Source organism: Hyla sarda, chromosome 3, assembly GCF_029499605.1.
Source record: "Hyla sarda isolate aHylSar1 chromosome 3, aHylSar1.hap1, whole genome shotgun sequence".
NCBI classification, from domain to species: domain Eukaryota; kingdom Metazoa; phylum Chordata; class Amphibia; order Anura; family Hylidae; genus Hyla; species Hyla sarda.
Window position 1 is genome coordinate 213,645,469 of NC_079191.1, and position 23,359 is coordinate 213,668,827.

At 41.7% G+C, this 23,359-nt stretch overlaps 1 protein-coding gene across 1 annotated transcript in view; it reads left to right on the plus strand.

Annotated features, from left to right (window-relative positions):
• Positions 1 to 22,394, plus strand: part of NT5E (5'-nucleotidase ecto) — a 71,129-nt gene extending 48,735 nt beyond the window's left edge. Inside the window, exons 6-9 of the mRNA XM_056563256.1 lie at positions 1,864 to 1,972; positions 14,538 to 14,687; positions 17,015 to 17,215; positions 21,514 to 22,394. Of these exons, the coding sequence (XP_056419231.1) occupies positions 1,864 to 1,972; positions 14,538 to 14,687; positions 17,015 to 17,215; positions 21,514 to 21,698 (645 nt within the window). The 3' untranslated portion in view covers positions 21,699 to 22,394. The remainder of the gene's footprint in view (positions 1 to 1,863; positions 1,973 to 14,537; positions 14,688 to 17,014; positions 17,216 to 21,513) is intronic.
• The last annotated feature ends 965 nt before the right edge of the window (positions 22,395 to 23,359 follow it).

Sequence of the window (23,359 nt, forward strand, 5' to 3'; positions counted from 1 at the left end):
GCCAGTTTTGAGTTACCTCCCACTGAAAAGATATACTGTAAGGCTAGGTTTGCACAGAATTTTTCCGGCCGGATATTCACACGGACATTGCCATCCCAATAAACGGCAATGTCTGTGGTGCGGATTTCGCCAGAACATTGAGTAAGTTTAATGTTCTGGTGGAGTTTTTAGATCGTAATTTTCTGACGGAAATGCTACCCAGAAAATTCTGCAGTGTGAATAGGGTAATGGAAAACCCACTCACCTGAATTTTACCCTCGGGCATTTCCTCTTTAATATCCAGAAAGGAGCAATCTCTGTAGCCAGCTATTAACTGTTTAGATGGCACTGCTTCCTGCAATGGGTTTGCAAGAAGCAGATCTGTTGTCAAGGCAAGCACCTGGCCTCCATGACTGCCATAATGTATCTATTACTTAAGGCTGCCTATGGCAGAATGCTGATCTAATGGATACATTGATCTGTATGAGCAATCTAAATATTGCTCATGCAAGTACCCTAGGGGGACAAAAAAAAGTGCTTTTTCAAATATACTGTAATCATTTTAATCAATAGTGCTTACATGAATCATTTTATATAAGCAATCCACACTGACAAACATCTTTCTTATAACTAACTAGTGGAAGTAGAACATAAAATAGTAATTTTTAGGTTCTGGCTGAATTGGTCCATCCCTTTAAAACGGAGGATGTACCCTCAGGCAAACTTGGTGCTTAATTGATCAAGACCCAATTTTCTGAATTGAATTGTAAGTTGACACTATGCATAACCATTTTAATGCGAACATTTTGAATTGCTTCAAAGTGTGTCTGGAACATGACAATGCTGAAAATTCAAGTACAAAATATTCAATTCAAGTACACTGGTACTGCCTAAACTACAGCATCTTAGCTAGCCATATGCAGGACAAGACCCCAAAATAGCATTATCTCCAGTACATGGGTTCACACAGAAAATGATGAGGTAGGGTTTTTGGGTAACAGTATGGGCAGCAGCCATGCTTACTTTGTCACTGTAATATCCAAAAAGGGTGTTGTGGCAACAGCACTTAATTGAGAATATGGGTCTGTAGCAGCGATTTCTTCAGGTTTCAGACACCAAAACCTCTCTTAGAATACTAACAATCTTTGCATACAAAATCTTTATGACTCCCATTCTTTTGCTTTTATCATGCTTTTGTGTCATAAGATGATGTACGTATGGGGCAGGTTGTGGAAAGCCTTTTCGGCAGTATCATACATACAACAGTTGTCAGAATAGGTACCCCCACTGAACAACACACAAACTGGATTTAGAGCATTTTTTGTTGTGTTGCCCAGGAGGACTACCTGAGCCCAAAGACAGGGTTGTTAAAACGTAACGTAAACAAAAACAAGCAAGAGAACTATCACCATATCAGCCTAGAGAGATTAGAAAGGTACAGTCTACTACTCCAGATAATCCACTGCCCTATGTATTGAAAAATTCTTGATAAAAAAAAAGTTACAGAAGATTACACTGCCCTCCCTATCAGACTTTGAGCAGTCAAGGAAAAGGCATTTTGATGCCCTAGAAATATTGAGTCTCTCCTCACCAGCCACAGAATCATAATGATTTTGTTATTGGTAGTGAAGAGGTTCATTTGATTATCTCTGGTTGTCTGTGGAAGTAAATGGGTTAATTGGCACATTCTGATTCGTGCTTAGTGTCCAGTAATGTACTTACCTCCTTATGTTCCACCATTTCTAGTTCCCAAATTATTACTTCACAATTAGGGTGCCTGAACCGGAGAGCCAAAGGTCGCTAGAACGGATGAACAGTCAGAGACCAGTTTATATATAAAATAATTATAAAACAAGGATTGTGTTTTTGCTTTTTCCATTTAAGATATATAACAATATTCGGAATCCTGATGAAGTGAGATGGAACCATGTTTCCCTGTGTATCATGAATGGTGGTGGAATAAGAGCGTCTATTGATGAGAGATCCAGTAATGGTATGTGGAAAGAATCGATGGAACCTGTCCTTGCCCAGGAAATACATATACAGCTATAAACAGTTCCCTTATTAGCGTACATTCACATCTACTGCATCTGCTGCAGATTTCATAATGTGCTCACCTCTTTCTATCATTCTTTCTATTATTTCTATTGGTTAAGGACTCATTTTGTCCCTGAGAACACAGATAATATTAATGTTTGCATTTTTTATTTTTTAGTTGTTGCCTTTTAAGAGCCCTAACTTTCTTATATTTCCATCTACAGATCCATGAGGACTTGTCTTGTGTGACCATTTGTACTTTGTAATGACATATTTTATTTTATCATAAAATGAACGGTGCAATGAAAAAAATATTATTTGTGAGGGAAACTGAAAGTTAAAAAAACAGTAACTTTTGGAGGGATTAGTTTTTAACCATTTAAGGACATAGGGCGTATGCATACGCCCTGCATCCCGAGTCCTTAAGGACGTGGGGCGTATGCATACGCCCGTGGGAATTCCGGTCCCCGCCGCTAGCCGGTTGGGGACCGGTCCCCCTGAAGGGATAGGAATTAGGTGGCAGGGGTGCCACCCCTCCTATCCCTGCTATTGGTCGTCAAGACCAATAGCAGATCGGGGGCAGGGGGGTTAAAGTTCAGTTCCCTCGTCCTGCCCAACGACGGTACTCCGGGCAGAATGGGGGAACTGTAGCGTGACTGGCGGCAGCGGCGGTGAAGGTCCCTTACCTGATCGGTGGCGGCGGGCGGTGATGATGTGCGGCTCCCTCATGGCTCCCTGGTGAAGACTACGGAAGCCGGTTAGTAGTTGCCTAGCAACATCTGGGGGGGGCTAAACTTTGGAGACCACATACAGTGCTCTCTAAACTGTAGCCCCCCCCCCCCCCCCAGATGTTGCAAAACTACAACTCCCAGCATGCCCAGACAGCAGCTTGGGCATGCTGGGATTTATAGTTTTGAAAGATTTAGAGGGCTGCAGTTTGGAGATGACTTTGCAGTGATCTATAAACTGTAGTCCTCCAAATCTTGCAAAACTACAACTGTGATTTGTAGTTTTGCAACATCTGGAGGTGCACAGTTGGAGATCACGCTGCAGTGGTCTCTGAACTGTGGCCCTGCAGATGTTGCAAAAGTGCAAATCCCAGCATGCCCAAACAGCAAACAGCTGTCTCGGCATGCTGGGAGTTGTAGTTGCGCACCTCGAACTGTTGCATAACTACATCTCCCAGCATGCACTTCGTTGATCAGTACATGCTGGGAGTTGTAGTTTTGCAAAAGCTGGAGGCGCCCTGGTTGGAAAATACTGAGTTAGGTAACAGAACCTAACTGAAGGTTTTCCAACCAGTGTACCTCCAGCTGTTGCAAAAGTACAACTCCCAGCATGCACGGTCTGTCAGTACAGCTGGAGGTTTGCCCCCCATGTGAACGTACAGGGTACATTCACACAGGTAGGTTTACAGTAAGTTTCCTGCTTCAAGTTGGGCTGCGGCATATTTTCTGCCGCAGCGCAAACTCCTAGCGGTAAACTCACTGTAAACCTGCGCCAGTGTGAATGTACCCTAAAAACACTACACTAACCCAAAATAAAGGGTAAAACACTACATATACACCCCCTTACAGTGCCCCCCCCCCCCAATAAAAATAAAAAACATTGTACGGCAGTGTTTCCAAAACTGAGCCTCCAGCTGTTGCAAAACAACAACTCCCAGCATTTCTGGACAGCCACTGACTGTCCAGGCATGCTGGGAGTTTAGCAACAGCTGGAGGCACCCTGGGAATCACTGGCGTAGAATACCCCTATGTCCACCCCTATGCAATCCCTAATTTAGTCCTCAAATGCGCATGGTGCTCTCTCACTTCGGAGCCCTGTCGTATTTCAAGGAAACAGTTTAGGGCCACATATGGGGTATCTCCGTACTCGGGAGAAATTGCACTACAAATTTTGGGGGGCTTTTTCTCCTTTTACCCCTTATGAAAAGGAAAAGTTGGGGTCTACATCAGCCAGTTAGTGTAAAAAAATTTTTTTTTTACACTAATATGCTGGTGTTGGCCCATACTTTTTATTTTCACAAGAGGTAAAAGGAAAAAAAGACCCCCAAAATTTGTAACGCAAATGCCCCATATGCGGTCGTAAAATGCTCTGCAGACGCACAAAAAGGCTCAGGAGTGAGAGCGCACTATGTACATTTGAGGCCTAAATTGGTGATTTGCATAGAGGTGGCTGATTTTACAGCGGTTCTGACATAAACTCAAAAAAATAAATACCCACATGTGACCCCATTTTGGAAACTACACCCCTCACGGAATGTAATAAGGGGTGCAGTGAGCATTTACCCCCCCCCCCCCCCACAGGTGTCTGACAGATTTTTGGAACAGGGGTCTGTGAAAATTAAAAATGTCATTTTTCATTTGCACAGCCCACTGTTCCAACGATCTGTCAAATGCCAGTGGGGTGTAAATACTCACTGCACCCCTTATTAAATTCCATGAGGGGTATAGTTTCCAAAATGGGGTCACATGGGGTCACATGGGGTCCACTGTTCTGGCACCACAAGGGGCTTTGTAAATGCACAAGGCCCCCGACTTCTATTCCAACCAAATTCTCTCTCCATAATCTCAATGGCACTCCTTCTCTTCTGAGCATTGTAGTTCACCAGCAGAGCACTTGACGTCCACACATGGGGTATTTCCATACTCAGAAGAAATGGGGTTACAAATTTTGGGGGGCATTTTCTCCTATTACCCATTGTAGAGATGTAAAATTTTGGGGAAAACCAGCATGCTGGGTGTTAAGGCTCACTGTACCCCTTGTTACGTTCCCTGAGGGGTGTAGTTTCCAAAATAGTATGCCATGTGGGGGTTTTCTTGCTGTTCTGGCACCATAGGGGCTTCCTAAATGTGAAATGCTCCCCAAAAACCATTTCAGAAAAACTCACTCTCCAAAATCCCATTGTCACTCCTTCCCTTCTGAGCCCTCTACTGCGCCTGCCGAACACTTGACATACACATATGAGGTATGTGCTTACTCGAGAAAAATTGGGCTACAAATTTTAGGGAGATTGTTCTCCTTTTACACCTTGTAAAAATTAAGGGTTAACACACTTACTGAATTTCATTTTGAATACTTTGAGGGGTGCAGTTTTTATAATGGGGTCATTTATGGGGTATTTCTAATATGAAGGCCCCTCAAATCCACTTCAAAACTGAACTGGTCCCTGAAAAATTCTGATTTTGAAAATGCAGTGAAAAATTGGAAAATTGCTGCTGAACTTTGAAGCCCTCTGATGTCTTCCAAAAGTAAAAACATGTCAACTTTATGATGCCAACATAAAGTAGACATATTGTATAAGTGAATCAATATATAATTTATTTGGGATGTCCATTTTCCTTATAAGCAGAGAGTTTCAAAGTTAAAAAAAATGCAAAATTTCCAAATTTTTCATCAAATTTGGGAATTTTTCACCAAGAAATGATGCAAGTATCGACGAAATTTTACCACTAACATAAAGTAGAATATGTCACGAAAAAATAATCTTGGAATCAGAATGAAAAGTAAAAGCATCCCAGAGTTCTAAATGCTTAAAGTGAAAGTGGTCAGATTTGCAAAAAAGGCTTGCGTCCTTAAGGTGAAAATGAGCTGCATCCTTAAGGGGTTAAGCAGTGAACTTTATGGTAAAACTGAAATGTTCTCTTTATTTTGTGGGTCAATACAATTAAAACTCTACATCATTTTCTATTAATGTACTGCTTTTCAAATAAATTTTTGCATAAGTGTAAATTTTTTTGCTATTACCACTTTTGCAGATATGGAACTTTTTGATCACTTTTTGTAAAAAAAAATTCTCTGATGTTAAGTGACTAAAAATTTGCCATTATGGACATTGGCATTTTTATATTTATGCTCTTTACCACAGGATCATTAACCCCTTAATGATAATATATTTAAGTCCATTGCCAGCTCCTGCTGTATAAAGCACTCTCAGGAGCCCTGTGGGTCCCAGTTGCTATCATCAACTGGGACCCACGACTAATATCGGACATCGACGATCGGGCTGATGTCTGCCATTAACCCTTTAGGCGCTACGATCAAAGTTGTAGCGGCATCTAAATGCGGGAAATAGCATTGACGGTTAGCTCCGTGGGCTGATCGGGATCACCATGACGGAAGAGGATGGCGGGAGGTCTCTTACCTTGCTTCCAGCCATCCAATCGGTGCTCCAAGGCTCCAATCAGACATAGCAGTGCTGATAACACAGAGCAATGATGTGCTATGGCATAGCATTGAACAGTGTATGCAATCCAATGATTGCATGAAATAGTCCCCTATGGGGACTAAAAAAAATGTGGAACAAAAAAGTTGTTAAATGTGAATTACCCCTTACCCTAATAAAAATTGAATCCCCCCTTTTTCCTATTTTGTAAATAAAATATTGTAAACAAAAATAAACAAACATATGTGGTGTTGCCATGTGTGTAAATGTCCAAACTATTAAAATATAATGTTAATTAAACTGCACGGTCAATGGTGTAAACGTACAAAAGTATGTTAAAAAAAAGTCCACAATTGAGTACCTTTGGTCACTTCATATATGATAAAAAAGGAATATAAGGCAATCAAAAAGTCCCATCAAAACAAAAATGGTACCGATAAAAACTGAGCCCTCATACAACCCCGTATATGAAAAAATAAAAAAGTTATAGGGGTCAGAAGAGGACAATTTTAAGCATATTAATTTTCATACAAAAAGTTATAATTGTTTGAAAGTAGTAAAATAAATAAAACCTATACTAACTGGGTATCATTTTTGGTTTATGGTTTAATAGTTTTTCAATCTTGCCCCACAATTTTTTATGCAAGTGCAAAATAAAAAAAAATAAATGTTGTCCGTAAGGGGTTAAGATTATATTTTAATAGTTCAAACATTTGAGCATACAGAGATACCAAATATGTTTTTATATTTTTTAACATTCAACATATTTTTTTGTAAAATGGGAGATTTTACTATTTATTTCACATTTGTTTCAAAGGGGCTAGTTTCAAAGCTAGTTTCTTCCAAAACAGCACCACCTTTGTCTTCAGGCTGTGTGTGGTATTGAAACTCAGGGGACAAGTGTGGTGCTGTTTTTGGAATAAATTAGCTCTGTTTCTCTATCTCTGGATTACCCCTTTAAATCCCAATAGGGGACTATTAAAGGATTACTCCAATGGAAAATATATATATTTTTTAAATCATATGGTGCCAGAAAGTTAAACAGATTTGTAAATTACTTCTATTAAATAATCTTAATCCTTCCAATACTTATCAACTGCTATATGATCCACAGGAATTTATTTTCTTTTTAAATTTCCTTTCTGTCTGACCACAGTGCTCTCTGCTGACACCTCTGTCCATTTTAGGAATTGTCCAGAGTAGGAGCAGATCCCTATAGAAAACCTATCCTACTCTGGACAGTTCTTAAATGGGACAGAGGTGTCAACAGAGAGCACTGTGGTCAGGCAGAAAAGAAATTCAAAAAGACAGTAGTATACAGCAGCTGACAAGTAGTGGAAGGATTACGATTTTTTTTAATAGAAGTAATTTACAAATCTGTTAAACTTTCTGGCACCAGTTAATTTAAAAATTTTTTTTTCCAGCGGAGTATCCTTTTAACCACTAGCAGACAGATTTAATGACCAGCTGCAGTAATCAAATACTACTCTTAAACCCAGAGGATTCATGGCAAATGTTGGCTGCATTACATAACTATTTTAGTGATAGATTTGCAAAGGATTATGGAGCCAGTCCCATGTCTGCTACATCAACTACACGTAAGCAGAAGGCATTCACAAGAACCTCTTCATCTTTCTCTAATAATAGCCTATGCTGCAGTAAAGTCCCGGAGTGCTCCTTTAAAATCATCAAATCCACAGCTTTAAATCCAAAGTCAATGCAGTCTGTATAAATGTACCCTAAGAAAATATTGCTCTCCTTTTATTACCGGGCCCAAGGTCATTATATGGCAATGACTGCTTTCTTCATCATCTACTGCCCTCTGCACAGACTGCACATAACTTTTTATTCTACTCTTTGATTTACATATTATTATATGCAATCAGCCAGTACACTGGAAAGCACTTCTTGTCATTGTTCTCCAACAGAGAACAAAGAAACTATTCATATGTTTCACAATCAGATTATTTATATTCTTCATAAGGAAAAAAATGTTACTTTCACTACATTACAGCAAGGTCACTGAATAATGCAAAATTCTAGGTTAACCTGTCAAGTGACTTTTAGAGATGAGCGAATTTACAGTAAATTCAATTCGTCACGAACTTCTCGGCTCGGCAGTTGATGGCTTATCCTGCATAAATTAGTTCAGCTTTCAGGTGCTCCGGTGGGCTGGAAAAGGTGGATACAGTCCTAGGAAAGAGTCTCCTAGGACTGTATCCAGCTTTTCCAGCCCACGGGAGCACCTGAAAGCTGAACTCATTTATGCAGGATAAGTCATCAACTGCCGAGCCGAGAAGTTCGTGACGAATCGAATTTACTGTAAATTCGCTCATCTCTAGTGACTTTGTATAGTGCTTAAGAGAATATGCTAAGGCTGGTGTATAAAAAAAAAAATACTCTACTTCCCTTCCCCAATTCCCTGATGTCACCCTCCAGTGCCCAGTCCCACTGCTTAGCACTTCTTGGTGTCGGTCTTCACAACAGGAAGTGTCCACTAAGCCTATCACTGGCTGTAGTATATAAACTCATCTCAGAAGTAGCACCAAGCAGGGACTGGAAATCACTGGAACAGGAAGTATGGTTGTATTTTATTTTTACTGTGCATCCAACAATATATCAAAAATCATAGGGTACTAGAACACCCCTTTAATTGTGTAGACCCCTTCCCTTATAAAAAAAAAAGTGTACATTTAAAGGGGTACTTATAAAACATCTTATCTTGTATCCAAAGGATTGAGGATAAGATGCCTGATCACGGGGGTTCTGCCGCAGGGGAGCACTGTGATCTCCAGGCCGGCAGCAGCGGTGTCCGGAACACGGAAGCTTGGAGCTTCCGTGTTAGTTATGTCACACCTTGCCCCTTCCATTCATATCTATGGGAGGGGGTATGATGGCTAGTATGAAGCTGTCACGCCTCCTCCCATAGACATGAATGGAAGGGGCATGGTGGCTGTAGTTGCCAGTCATCCAGCACGGAGAAGAGTGATGACTGGGGTGCTTCAGCGGAGATCGCAGGGCTCCCCAGTGGGGGACCCCCCCCCCATGATTAGACTTCTTATCCCCTATCCTTTGGATAGGGGATAAGATGTTTTCCGGCAGAGTTCTCCTCTAAATATACCATTTACATGTGTAGATATCTACATGTATTCTACTTGTCTGAAGTTGATGCTTTCAGGTTCTATGCTTCACTGCGTATGTCTGTTTGGTAAATACCGTATTTTTCGCCGTATAAGACGCACTTTTTCGTCCCCAAAACTGGGGGGGGGGGGGGGAAAGCTGGTGTGTCTTATATGGCAAATCCACACACTTATCGGGTCGGTCCCTGCGGCCATCAACGGCCGGGACCCGCGGCTAATACAGGACATCACTGATCGCGGTGATGCCATGTATTAACCCTTCAGACGCGGCAATCAAAGGTGACCGCCGCGTCTGAAGCGATAGTGACACTAAACCGGCTGCTCAGACTGGCTGTTCGGGACCGCTGCGGTGAAATCGCGGCGTCCCGAACAGCTTACAGGACACCGGGAGGGACCTTACCTGCCTCCTCGGGGTCTGCTCCGTGCCGGAATCCCCTGCATGGCCGGCGCTCTCCTTCGACGTCATCGCGCACGCTGTCCCGTCATCCAATAGGAGCGGCGTGCGTAGCGACATGATGACGGCGACGGAGAGTGTGGATCCCGGGGAAGAAGACGTCCGGAGCGTCGGGGACACCACACGGACGCGGCTGTCCGGGCATGCTGGGAGTTGTAGTTTTGCAGCATCTGGAGGTCCGCAGGTTGAAGATCACTGTTGGGTTCAGAATCTTTTTTTTCTAGATTTCGCACCTTTAAAATTGGGTGCGTCTTATATGCCGGTGCGTCCTATAGGGCGAAAAATACGGTAAGCACGAATGACTGTTTTCTTTTCACATATTAATCCATCTAGTTGAACTTTCTGCAAACATTATAATTCTACTAAACCATTTGAAATATATTTTACTATAGCGGATAAATCAGACTGCCCCTATTTCTTAATGTCTGTGTTCATCTCTATAATTTGTCTCTCCTGCACACTGAAAATGTTATAGACATTGGACGCTATTTTTACTTACACCCTAGAAATGACCACTTCACTAACCAAACACATCCTTCGGTAAACAAACTAACACTGAAGTCATAGGTTATATGATCTTCTTACAGCCATCAAAACTAGTGCAGAATAAAATGCTATTGACTTTCAGTTTCAAGTTACAGAGAATTTACAATGAAATGGTTTATTTATTTACATGAGAGAAGAGAACATGTTATGTATAGAATTAGCATGGCCAGATATACAGTGATAGTTACATAGTTTGTAAGGTTGGAAAAAAAGGAGTCCATCTAGTTCAATCTAAAACCCTACTGTGTTGATCCATAGGAAGGCAACCAGTAAGGCTGATGCCAATTGCCCAATGACAGAGAAAACATTCCTTCTTGACCCCAATATGGCGATTAGAATAATTCCTGGATCAATGTTCTATTCACATAAATCTAGTATCCATAACCTGTAATATTATATTTTTCCAGAAAAACACCCAGACCCCCCTTGAATTTGTTTTTTTTTTAAAGTCAGACATCACAACATCATGCGGCAGAGAGTTCCATAGTATCACTGCTCTTACAGTAAAGAATCTCTGTCTGTGATGATGGTAAAACCTTCGTTCCTCTAGACAAAGAGGATGCCCCCCATCATGGTTATCAGCTCATAGGTACAAAAAGATCACTAGAAAGATCTCTGTACTAAGACGTCTTTTCTCTAAACTAAATAACCCCAAGCTTGACAACCTGCCTTGGTCTTGTAATCCTCCCATACCACCAATTATCTTTGTCATCCTCCTCTGCACCCTCTCCAGTTCATCCATGTCCTTATATACAGGGGCCATAAATGTTGGCACCCCTGAAATTTTTCAAGAAAATTAGGTATTTCTCACAGAAAAGCATTGCAGTAACACATGTTTTGCTATACACATGTTTATTCCCTTTGTGTGTATTGGAACTAAACCAAAAAGGGAGAAAAAAAAGCAAATTGCACATAATGTCACACCAATCTCCAAAAATGGTGGATAAATAAGAATGTTTCAAGCATGTGATGCTCCTTTAAACTCACCTGGGGAAATTAACAGGTGTGGGCAATATAAAAATCACACCCTAAAGCAGATAAAAAGGAGAGAATTGTACTTGGTCTTTGCATTGTGTGTCTGTGCGTGCCATACTAAGCATGGAAAACAGAAAGAGGAGAAAGAACTGTCTGAGGACTTGAGAACCAAACTTGTGGAAACATATCTACAATCTCAAGGTTACAAGTCCATCTCCAGAGATCTAGATTTTCCTTTGTCCACAGTGCGCAACATTATCAAGAAGTTTGCAACCCATGGCACTGTAGCTAATCTCCCTGGGCATGGACAGAAGAGAAAAATTGATGAAAGGTGTCAATGCAGGATAGTCTGGATGGTGGATAAGCAGCCCCAAACAAGTTCCAAAGATATTCAAGCTGTCCTGCAGGCTCAGGGAGCATCAGTGTCAGTGCGAACTATCTGTCGACATTTAAATGAAACGCAGGAATGAAAGGAGACCCAGGAGGACTACACTGCTGACAAAGAGACATATAAAAGCAAGACTACATTTTGCCAAAATGAACTTGAGTAAGCCAAAATGCTTCTGGGAAAATCTCTTGTGGACAGATGAGACCAAGATAGAGCTTTCTGGTAAAGCACATCAATCTACTGTTTACCGAAAACAGAATGAGGCCTACAAAGAAAAGAACACAGTACCTACAGTGAAATATGGTGGAGGTTCAATGATAATTTGGGGTTCTTTTGCTGCCTCTGGCACTGGGTGCCTTGAATGTGTGCAAGGCATCATGAAATCTGAGGATTACCAATGGATTTTGGGTCGCACTGTACAGCCCAGTGTCAGAAAGCTTGGTTTGCATCTGAGATCTTGGGCTTCCAGCAGGACAATGACCCCAAACATACATGAAAAAGCACCCAGAAATGGATGGCAACAAAGCGCTGGAGAGTTCTGAAGTGGCCAGCAATGTGTCCAGATCTAAATCCCACTGAACACCTGTGGAAAGATCCTAAAATTGCTGTTGGGAGACCTGGAGCAGTTTGCAAAGGAAAAGTGGTCCAACATTCCGGCTGAGAGGTGTAAGAAGCTTATTGATGGTTATAGGAAGCGACTGATTTCAGTTACTTTTTCCAAAGGGTGTGCAACCAAATATTAAAGGGGTACTACCGTGCTGACAACTTATCCCCTATCTAAAGGATAGGGGATAAGTTGCCTGATCGCGCGGTCCCCCGCGATCTTGCACGCAGCACCCACTCTCATCAGGCCCCGGAGCGAACATCCGCTCCAGGTCTGATGACGGGGCCGGTGATCGTGACGTCACGCTCCGCCGCTCAATTGAAGTCTATGTCAGGGGGGCGAGACAGCTGTCTCACCCCTGTCATAGACTTACATTGAGGGGGCGAAGCGTGACATCACATGGGGGCGGAGCCGTGACGTCACGATACTCCGGCCCCGTGATCGGCAGTCATCAGACTGTTGAGGGTTAAGGGTGCCAATAATTTTGGCCAGACCATTTTTGGAGTTTGGTATGATATGTCCAATTTGCTTTTTTTTCCTCCCTTTTTTAGTTTAGTTCCAATACACACAAAGGGAATAAACATGTGTATAGCAAAACATGTGTTACTGCAATCCTTTTCTGTGAGTAATACTTCATTTTCATGAAAAATGTCAGGGGTGCCAACATTTACGGCCATGACTGTATACATAGATACATATTTTCCAGAAAAATAAACTATTGTGGGTGTAGATCAGGCTTTGTTCACAAATAGTATTTTGGTAAACATCTTGATGAGTATTATTAAACCAAAACCAGGAGTGGAACCAACAAAGAGAAAAACTATACTGGAAAGATGTGCACCTTTTTCTGTGATGGTTCTACTCCTGGTATGGTTAAAAGTACTAAACGAAATACAATGGCCAAAGCTAGCCTTAGATCAGGCCCCTGCACAAGTTGGCAGTAGGTGGGGGCCAAAATAAAAATCGGCTATACTTCATGGGGCCGCACATAGGTTTATAGTCGACTCATGTAGTTTAACATGAATGTAAGAAATGTTAAGGTAAATGTTTGTGCTAATACATTGATTTAGTTAACTTACCTCCTTCTCCTGATATTCCTTCCTGCTCATTTCCTGCACATGTTGACCTAGTATGACCTAGACCTCATTTCTCTGTAACCTAGTACTGTTGTAGGGCCTTCCTTGACATTGAGGGCAGGGATAGCAGATATATGATGTGTCCAGAAAGCTGCAATGTGGAAGTTTGACATTCACCATGCAGAAATAGAATTATATTTTAATAGTTTAGACAATTTCACATCTGGAAATACCAAATGCTTGCTTATTTGTTTATCTCATAGATGACACAGGATGTATGTGTAAATTGCAGGGTTCCACGATCACTGTGACACCCGACACGGTGATCGGAACTGACCGGTTATCAGAAGCTGGGACCTCATTGGTAATGGTGGTTATCAGCGATCCTGCTGGCTAGAATGCTCTGGTGCCAAGAAATAGGGATACAGGCAGGTGGGGCAAGCTAACACTTTAAGGCTGCATTCATAGCCAATACACTTCAAGGGGATTCCGCTGTCGAGAATTTATGCAGAATATACTGCAGAATTTTCATGCAGAATTCCGTGCAGAAATTCTGCCGTGTGAACATAGCCTTAATGGTATTAGCACATCAACAGAGTCTGATGAAGCAAACCTGACTTGATGTTATAGCTAAGCTGGAGCTGTTAAAACAGCAGAGCTGAGGAGCTCTGATGCCACCAGGTGGAGCAGGCTTGATAAGCAGACAGAGGAATGGTTGTCAGAAACTCCTGCAGCATGTGACAGTGCAGAAGAGAAGGACATCTGGAATCTACAGCAAGGCGGAAAAGCTGCATGCACAGCAGGGCACTCTTAAGCAGTAGACTCCAACTGCCGATGTCACTTTAGTATTGTATTTGTTTGTATACACAGTCACTATGTAGAGTGTAATAGTTAAAACTGTCTCTGCTGGTAAAGGGCTTCCCTTCACTTTACTACGTCACACTACAGGTATAAATAGAAATTTCTGTGAATAAAATCATCCCAATACAAGCGAATGAAGTTAATTTGCAGCACGTACAGGGATTTCTGCAAACCCCATGCTGACGAAAAGGACAGTCACAGAAATTTCAGACCCTTAACGTTGTATATTATCTTGAGCAGTTTTTATGACGAAACACAATAAAATATGGTCAATTCTTTATTATAATACTTACGTTGTCTGGTTTACAGGAAGCATAACGCTTGAAGACTTGTTATCCGTACTACCATTTGGAGGTACTTTTGATATAATCGAAATTAAAGGTTCAACCCTCAAAGCAGCATTTGAGCACAGCGTACATAGATATGGAGCCAGTACTGGAGAGTTTTTGCAAGTTGGTGGTATGTTGAATTTCTCATTCCCAGTGTCATTAATAACAAAGCACAAATCATCTAGCATATGATAAAAATGTTTTAAAAAGTTTACAATCATTTGTTATTCTTCGAGCATAGCCAAAATCAGAATCTAAGCAGGGCTGCAAATATTTTGTGCATGCAATTTCAATATAGACTGATTTGGCTTATAGTGGGGGAAAAACAAAAAGGGCAGTACACTCCATTAAAAGAAATGCTGTAAGCATACTGTATAACCTGGAAAATCTCTAAATAAGCTCACTAAGTGAATCCATAGCCTTTAAAGCGTACTCCGGTGGAAATTATTTTTTTTTAAATCAACTGGTGCCAGAGAGTAAAACAAATATCTAATTTACTTCTATTTAAAACTCTTAACCCTTCCTGTACTTCAGTTCAGCTGCAGTTCAGGAAGTTCTTTTCTTTTTGAATTTCTTTTCTGTCTGACCACAGTGCTCTCTGCTGACACCTCTGTCTGTCTCAGGAACTGTCCGGAGCAGGATAGCTTTGCTGTCAGCAGAGAGCACTGTGGTCAGACATAAAAGAAATTCAAAAAGAAAAGAACTTCCTGTGGAGCATACAGCAGCTGATAAGTACTGGAAGGGTTAAGATTTTTTTTAAATAGAAGTAATTTACAAATCTGTTTAACTTGCTGGCACCGGTTGATTTCAATTTTTTTTCCCACCGGAGTACCCCTTTAATAGTATGGTATAAAAGTGTATGATGCTACAGTGTGGAAAAGAAGTTGGCAATGCTTTTGGCATACATGAGCCCATACCCAGAGATCTTCAGCATAATGAAATTACCTTATATTATAGTTAGTTTTATAACTATAATATAACTTTTCCTCCAGTCAGGAGGCACACATGATGACTGTTGAGCATCAGTTTGCTGAGCCCCACAAGTCACTTTGTAATGTCACACTCCCTTCTTCTCAGCTCAGAGGGCTAAGAGCTTCAGTGTGCGACATATGATTGTCCCTGATAGGCTGAGGCACACACACCTCTCTCACTTATATTCACTGCTTCTCTAACCATGTGACCTGCTCAGCTCTCTCCCGCAGCTTATAAAAGGAAACAAGCGCAGAGGCTCATGGTCTATGTAGTCTTTTGCAGCTTTCAGGTAGGATCTTATCGAAGCGCATCTGCAGCGTATTTCACATTGCAGATGCACCAATGGCAGTCACTAAAACAAGCTTCCTGCTGCGGCTGGGTAGCTCTGCGTGTCTGCTCATAGCACAGATTTCCCGCTGTAGACACAGTGCCTGTTTGAAGCAGGTGCATGGTGGGAAATCCGCCACTACGAGTGGACACACAGTGCAATCCGCCGAAACAGGGAGTTCCCTCTTACTGCCCTAGGCGCACCCACTGAAATATGCGGCAGATGTGCTTCGTGTGACCTTACCCTTCAGCCGGATTTTCGAAGACTGTTGTTGGAGTTATGGGGATCCAATCTTAGCTGGGATGCTTTGTGGAGTCATGGTGAGCATATATAATATACACACAGTATATATATCTTGAATGGTTTATGTTTTTTAGGATGGGAGTCAATAGGCAGGAGCATAGCTAAAGAGGTGTCAGTCGCATCGGGGCCCTGGTGCTTGAAGGGGCCCCAAAGCACATCTGCCCCATAAGAGAGCAGTACAATAGTTGGCATAGGGGGCCCTGTTGCAGATTTTGCATTGGGGCCCCGAAGCTACAAGCTACGCCTCTGTTAATAGTTGATGGATAGCATACAGTTGCAAACAATAGGATATTGTTTTAGAAGAACATGCACACTTAGAAAAGTTCACATAAAACAGTTGTCTTTCTAACAGTGTAAAAAATGTGTAAATGTTCAAAAGAACAAACACACATAAAAGACATTAACATGTCAACAGGACACAAAACTATCTATCTCTTGGCACTCACTACCTTTTCTTACATAGTCCAATTTTTGTCTGTACAAATTAGGGAAAAATTGATTTTCTTACAGATATGATTGATCCCTATGGAGATGGAAAAATGTGGCAGGAAATCCTTATTACAGTGCATTTTGCTTATCACTTTTTTTGTCTATTGCACATGTGCAATCTTAAAGGGGTATTCTGGCTTTATACATCTTATTTCCATATCCAAAGGACAGGGGATAAGCTGTATGATCGCAGGGGTCCCGCGGGACCCCTGCAATCATACAGCTTATCCCCTATTCATTGGATAGGGGATAAGATGTATAAAGCCTGAATACCCCTTTAAGAATCAGAAAATAATCTCTTTCCTTTTAATAGTACTCCAGAAGTTTGCATAATGTTGTTTGCATGTTTTACTTGTCTTTTGCAGGAATAAAAGTGGTTTACAATATAGATAACAAACCTGGAGATAGAGTTGTCAGTTTACGAGTTATATGCACAAAATGTCGAGTACCAAAATATGTTTCAGTGCAAATGGATGAAGTGTACAAAGTAGTGCTTCCTGCGTACATTGCCGAGGGTGGAGATGGTTTTGCCATGCTGAAAAATGAGAGTCTGAAACATGATAGTGGTAAGCTGAGAATAAGAGAAATGCATCGTACACTGCTCAAAAAAATAAAGGGAACACTAATATAACTCATCCTAGATCTGAATGAATGAACTAATTGTATGAAATACTTTTGCGGTGGGCCAGTCCATAGCATCAATGCCTTCCTCTTGCAGGAACTGCTGACACACTCCAGCCACATGAGGTCTAGCATTGTCTTGCATTAGGAGGAACCCAGGGCCAACTGCACCAGCATATGGTCTCACAAGGGGTCTGAGGATCTCATCTCGGTACCTAATGGCAGTCAGGCTACCTCTGGCAAGCACATGGAGGGCTGTGCGGCCCATCCCCCAAAAAAAATGCCACCCCCCACCATTACTGACCCACCACCAAACTGGTCATGCTGGAGGATGTTGCAGGCAGCAGAACATTCTCCACGGCGTCTCCAGACTCCGTCACATGTGCTCAGTGTGAACCTGCTTTCATCTTTGAAGAGCACAGGGTGCCAGTGACGAATTTGCCAATCTTGGTGTTCTCTGGCAAATGCCAAACATCCTGCACGGTGTTGGACTGTAAGCACAATTCCCACCTGTAAACATCGGGCCCTCATACTACCCTTTAAGTGGACACATGCACATTTGTGGCCTGCACAAAGGAGGCGGTAGTAGTCCTGCTGCTGGGTTGTTGCCCTCCTACAGCCTCCTCTACGTCTCCTGATGTACTGGCCTGTCTCCTGGTAGTGCCTCCATGCTCTGGACACTACGCTGACAGACACAGCATAGACAAACCTTCTTGCCACAGCTCGCATTGATGTGCCATCCTGGATGAGCTGCACTACCTGAGCCACTTGTGTGGGTTGTAGACTCAGCCTCATGCTACCACTAGAGTGAAAGCACCGCCATTATTCAAAAGTGACCAAAACATCAGCCAGGAAGCGTAGGAACTGAGAAGTGGCCTGTGGTCACCACCTGCAGAATCACTCCTTTATTGGGGGTGTCTTGCTAATTGCCTATAATTTCCACCTGTTGTCTGTTCCATTTGCACAACAGCATGTGAAATTGATTGTCAATCAGTGTTGCTTCCTGAGTGGACAGTGTGATTTCACAGAAGTGTGATTGACTTGGAGTTACATTGTGTTGTTTAAAGGGGTACTCCGGTGAAAACCTTTTTTCTTTTAAATCAACTGGTGGCAGAAAGTTAAACATATTTGTAAATTACTTCTATTAAAAAATCTTAATCCTTCCTGTACTTATTAGCTGCTGAATACTACAGAGGAAATTCTTTAGTTTTTGGAATGCTTTCTGATGACATCACGAGCACAGTTCTCTCTGTAGACGTTATTATAATAATAATAACGCTTTATTTATTGCTGTCCTTAGTGGGATTTGATCCCAAGTCCCCAGCACTGCAAGGCAGCAGTGCTAACCACTGAGCCACCATGCTGCCCTTAGCATACATCTGCTATGCACGGTTGCTAAAATGGACAGAGATGTCAGCAGAGAGCACTGTGCTCGTGATGTCATCAGTGTTCCAAAAAGAAAGGAATTTCCTCTGTAGCATTCAGCAGCTAATAAGTACTGGAAGGATTAAGATTTTTTAATAGAAGTAATTTACCAATATATTTAACTTTCTGCCACCAGTTGATTTAAAAGAAAAAAGGTTTTCACCAGAGTACCCCTTTAAGTGTTCCCTTTATTTTTTTGAGAAGTGTATTATAACTGTGTTGTTAGGACATGAAAATGTAAGAATATTTATCCGTTGCTGGAAATGCCTGTTAAACTTACCTTAATGCAGTGGTTTCCGACCAGTATGCCTCCAGCTGTTGCAAAACTACAATTCTTTGTAGCCTTTGGCTGTCTAGGCATGCTAGGAATTGTAGTTTTGCAACAGCTGGAGGCACACTGGTTGGAAAACCCTGCATTAAGGTAAAATGTTTTAAACCAGCAGTGACCACATAGTTTGGTGTTTGCCCATTATAGAAATAAAGAATATTATTCTGTGTTCTATAATAAACATAATGCCCATTCCATTCCAAATTACTTACATTTACCACTTATCAATAAAACATTTTACAAAGTTTTTTAACTTGTGATCCAGGGTGTAGGCAGGTCAGTGGTTTATAACCAGTTTCTTGGGAAACACATGTGGCTCTCTAGCTTTCTTTATGGGGCTGCAAAGCTCGTGGCAAGTCTACTTTTGTGCATGGTGGGACAAATGTAGTTGTATCTTTAAAGGAGTTGGGCGCCTGTCATTTTTCCAGTACCCTCCCCATCTCTACAAAATTTCCCCATCTATAGGCCCCCAAACTGTAATAATGCCCCCCTTGATGTACCACACAGAAAATATGGGTAGGTTATAGTAGGAATATCCCCCACAGTAGGCAGGTAGTTTATCCATTAAGTAGGCATGTACCAGAGTAGGAACGTGGACCCTCATTTTGTAGGTAGGTACCCTACAATAGTTAATTAATTATGCAGGTATTTCCCCTACAGTAGCTAGGCATTTCCCTTCTTAGGTAGTCCCCCTAGTAGGAAGGTATGTCCTTAGGTAGGTAGCTCCCCCCTTTCAGTAGGTAGGTAGGTCCCTTATTAGGCAGTTTCACCATAGGAGGCTCATATGTCCTTAGGTAGTTAGCCCTCACCAGTAGTTTGTGTATGAATATAAATATACACATATATATATATATATATATATATATATATATGTAGTACAGTCTGCTGCGTCTTTCCTCCTCCATAGTGTTGGCACTGATGAGTGGCGTCATGGCACCGGCACTGCCTCAGTGCAAGGTCATATTTTCCTTTTTCTCATCTCAGTGTAGGCCACATACAGTTGGAAGAGACCTCTGAAAATACAACCATCTGCATACTCTACACAGTCAGTGAGTCATATGACATTTTTGCAGCAAACTGCCATTTTGACAAGAATAGTAAAAGGTATATAGGGACCATACGACCTAATATTTACATATAAACAGGGTGGGGGGTTGGGGATTTATCAAAACCTGTGCAGAGGAAGAGTGGTGCGTTGTTTCTTTCATTTTTAACCTCTCTCACATAGCAGGGTGGTCCTGGGACCCGTGTTTTGTGTCGGACATCACCGATTGCAGTGATGCCCAGCATTAACCTCTTAGATGCGGCTATCAACTCTAAAATAAAAAATAGACATTCCTGGCAGCTCAGTCAGGCTGATTAGGATCACTGCAGTGAAACCGTGGTATCCCGATCAGCTTAGAGAATGGAGAGAGGGTCCTAACCTGCTTCCTCGCCATTCCATCTCTTCTGCAATGCTCCAGCCTTGCTCAGCAGGCTGGAGCAATAGAGCACAGATAACACTGATCAATGCTAGGCTATGGCATAGCATTGAACAATGTAACAATGTATGCAATCAGAAGATTGCATGTTATAGTCCCCTATGGAGACTAAAGAATGGTGTCAAAAAAGTTAAAATAATTGTGAATTAACTCCTTTCATACGAAAAGTTTAAATCACCCCCCTTCCCAAATTCCATATAAAAAATATGTAAACATAATAAAAATAAACATATGTGGTATCTCCGCATGTGTAAATGTCCGATCAATAAAAAGATATTGTTAATTAAATCGCACGGTCAATGGCGTATATGTAAAAAAAAAATATTCTAAAGTCCAAAATTGCGTATTTATGGTCATTTTGCATACCCCAAAAAAATCTCATAAAAAGTCATCAAAAAGTTCCATCAAAATAAAAATGGAACCGATAAAAACTACAGACCACGGTGCAAAAAATGTGCCCTTATACATTCCCGTATGCGGGAAAAGTTATAGGGGTCAGAAGAGGACAATTTTAAACATACTAATTTTGGTGCATGTAGTTACAATTTTTTTTTGTCGTAAAATAAAAAATAAAACCTACATGAATGTGGTATATTTGTAACCGTATGGACCTACAGAATAAATATAAGCTGTCATTTTTACCGAAAAGTGCACTGCGTAGAAATGGAAGCTGCTAAAAATTACAAAATGGCTTTTTTTTTTTTCAATTTTGTCCCACAAATATATATATATATTTTTTGGTTTTGCCATAGATTTTGTGGTGAAATGATTGATGTCATTATAAAATTAGTTGCACATAAAACAAGCCCTCATATGGGTCTGTAGGTGGAAAACTGAAAGTGTTATGATTTTTAGAAGGTGAGGATGGAAAAAAACGAAACGAAAAACAACAAACAAACAAATATGGAAACGGCTCCACTCTTCCTCGAAACAGGTTTTGAGAAATGTCCCCCAGAGTGTTGAACTGTATAGATCTTTACTCTTATTTATACTTATATTTTTTCTCTAGGTGATCTTGATGTAGCAGTGGTTGGAAATTTTATCCGTAAAATGTTAAGAGTCTACCCTGCAGTGGACGGGAGGATTCAGTTCTCACAAGATGACGCTGACAAGTCCTCTTCAAGCGCCATTCAGATGAACTTGCCCTTGGTTTATTTAACAACTTTAATTCTGTTGATACATAAAATTCTCTGAAAATCTTCATCGAAGATATGAAACAAAGATAAAGTCTTAGTAATAAATACTGTTTTCACTTGTTTTGTAAATGTAATACTACTAACCCTGCCATTTTGTAAGGAAAAACATTGAAATGTCCAGAATTTGTTGCACAAACCTGGCCCTCCATTCCATTGTACGTGAGGAGCTGATAAAAAAAAATCAATACTATTTCCAAACTGCCTTGTTTCCTAATGTGATTGGGGCCCTTGGAGAGATCTACTGATGAAATAGATAGAAAAGGAATGCAGGCCGTGTGGGGGAGTAGGGTTTATTTCAGAGTTCAGAATAACTACAGTATGTTATATGCATATGTAAAGCATATGACTATATGCTGGCTTGTTTTTCTATGTAGAAAAAAATATATATGCCATATAATATGATATTCCATATTCCCAGAGTACTGATACAAATATTTTTATATTTCAGACTTCTTTGTTATTATTAAATGTAACTATTTTCATCCAAGAAGCAAAATCGCTTAAACTTTTAGATATCTAAAATACACATACCGTATATACTCGAGTATAAGCCGAGTTTTTCAGCACAATTTTTCGGCTGATACTCAAGTGAACAAAAAAATGATTCTGGCTTTAGCTGTGAGGGGATGGTCCCGGCCGTCCATCTCCGCCTGTCAATTCCTTCTCAGTGGTCTTCAACCTGCGGACCTCCAGATGTTTCAAAACTACAACTCCCAGCATGCCCGGACAGCCGATGGCTGTCCGGGCATGCTGGGAGTTGTAGTTTTGAAACATCTGGAGGTCTGCAGGTTGAAGAACACTGCGGCCTTCGTCATCATCCAGCCCCCCTTTTGTTTTCTACTCACCTCCCCTCGATGGGAAGGAAGGGTGAGCTGGTCCGGGCCATCCATATTCGACCACCTATGCTGCAGGGACCATCCGGTGGGGAGGGTTAGTCGTTCCGGGCTGTCCATCTTCACCGAGAGGCCCTCTTCTCCGCTCCGGGCCAGCCCCAAACTAGTGACGCTGCATTGACGCCACCGTGCAGGGACGACACGGACATCTGCTGCGCGTCCTCGTCAAGGCAACGTCACTACTTCAGGGATGGCCCGGAGCGGAGAAGAGGGCCTCCCGATGAAGATGGACAGTCCGGAACGACTAACCCTCCCCACCGGACGGTCCCTGCAGCATAGCTGGTCGAATATAGATGGCACGGACCAGCTCACCCTTCCTTCCCACTGAGGGTGGCGAGTAGAAAACAAAAGGGGGGTCTGGATGATGATGAAGGCCCGAGGGATTGACAGGCGGTGATGATGACGAGGGGGATGATGAAGGGGGTGATGATGACGGGGTGATAATGACGGGGGTGATAATGACGGGGTTGATAATGACGGGGGTCTGGATGATGACAGGGGGGGATGATTTATTTCCCACCCTAGGCTTATAGGTCGAGTCAATAACTTTTCCTGGGTTTTTGGGGCTAAATTAGGGGCCTCGGCTTATATTCGGGACGGCTTATACTCGAGTATATACGGTATACCGATACCTATAAAAATGGACTGGTTTTGTTCCAGCTCAATTTGAGCCATAAATCTTTAGTCCTTTGCATTCAAATAATGTCTCATGGAGCCTGCTGTTCTGTTATCAGAGCTTTGGAGTATACAATTATTCATACCCATT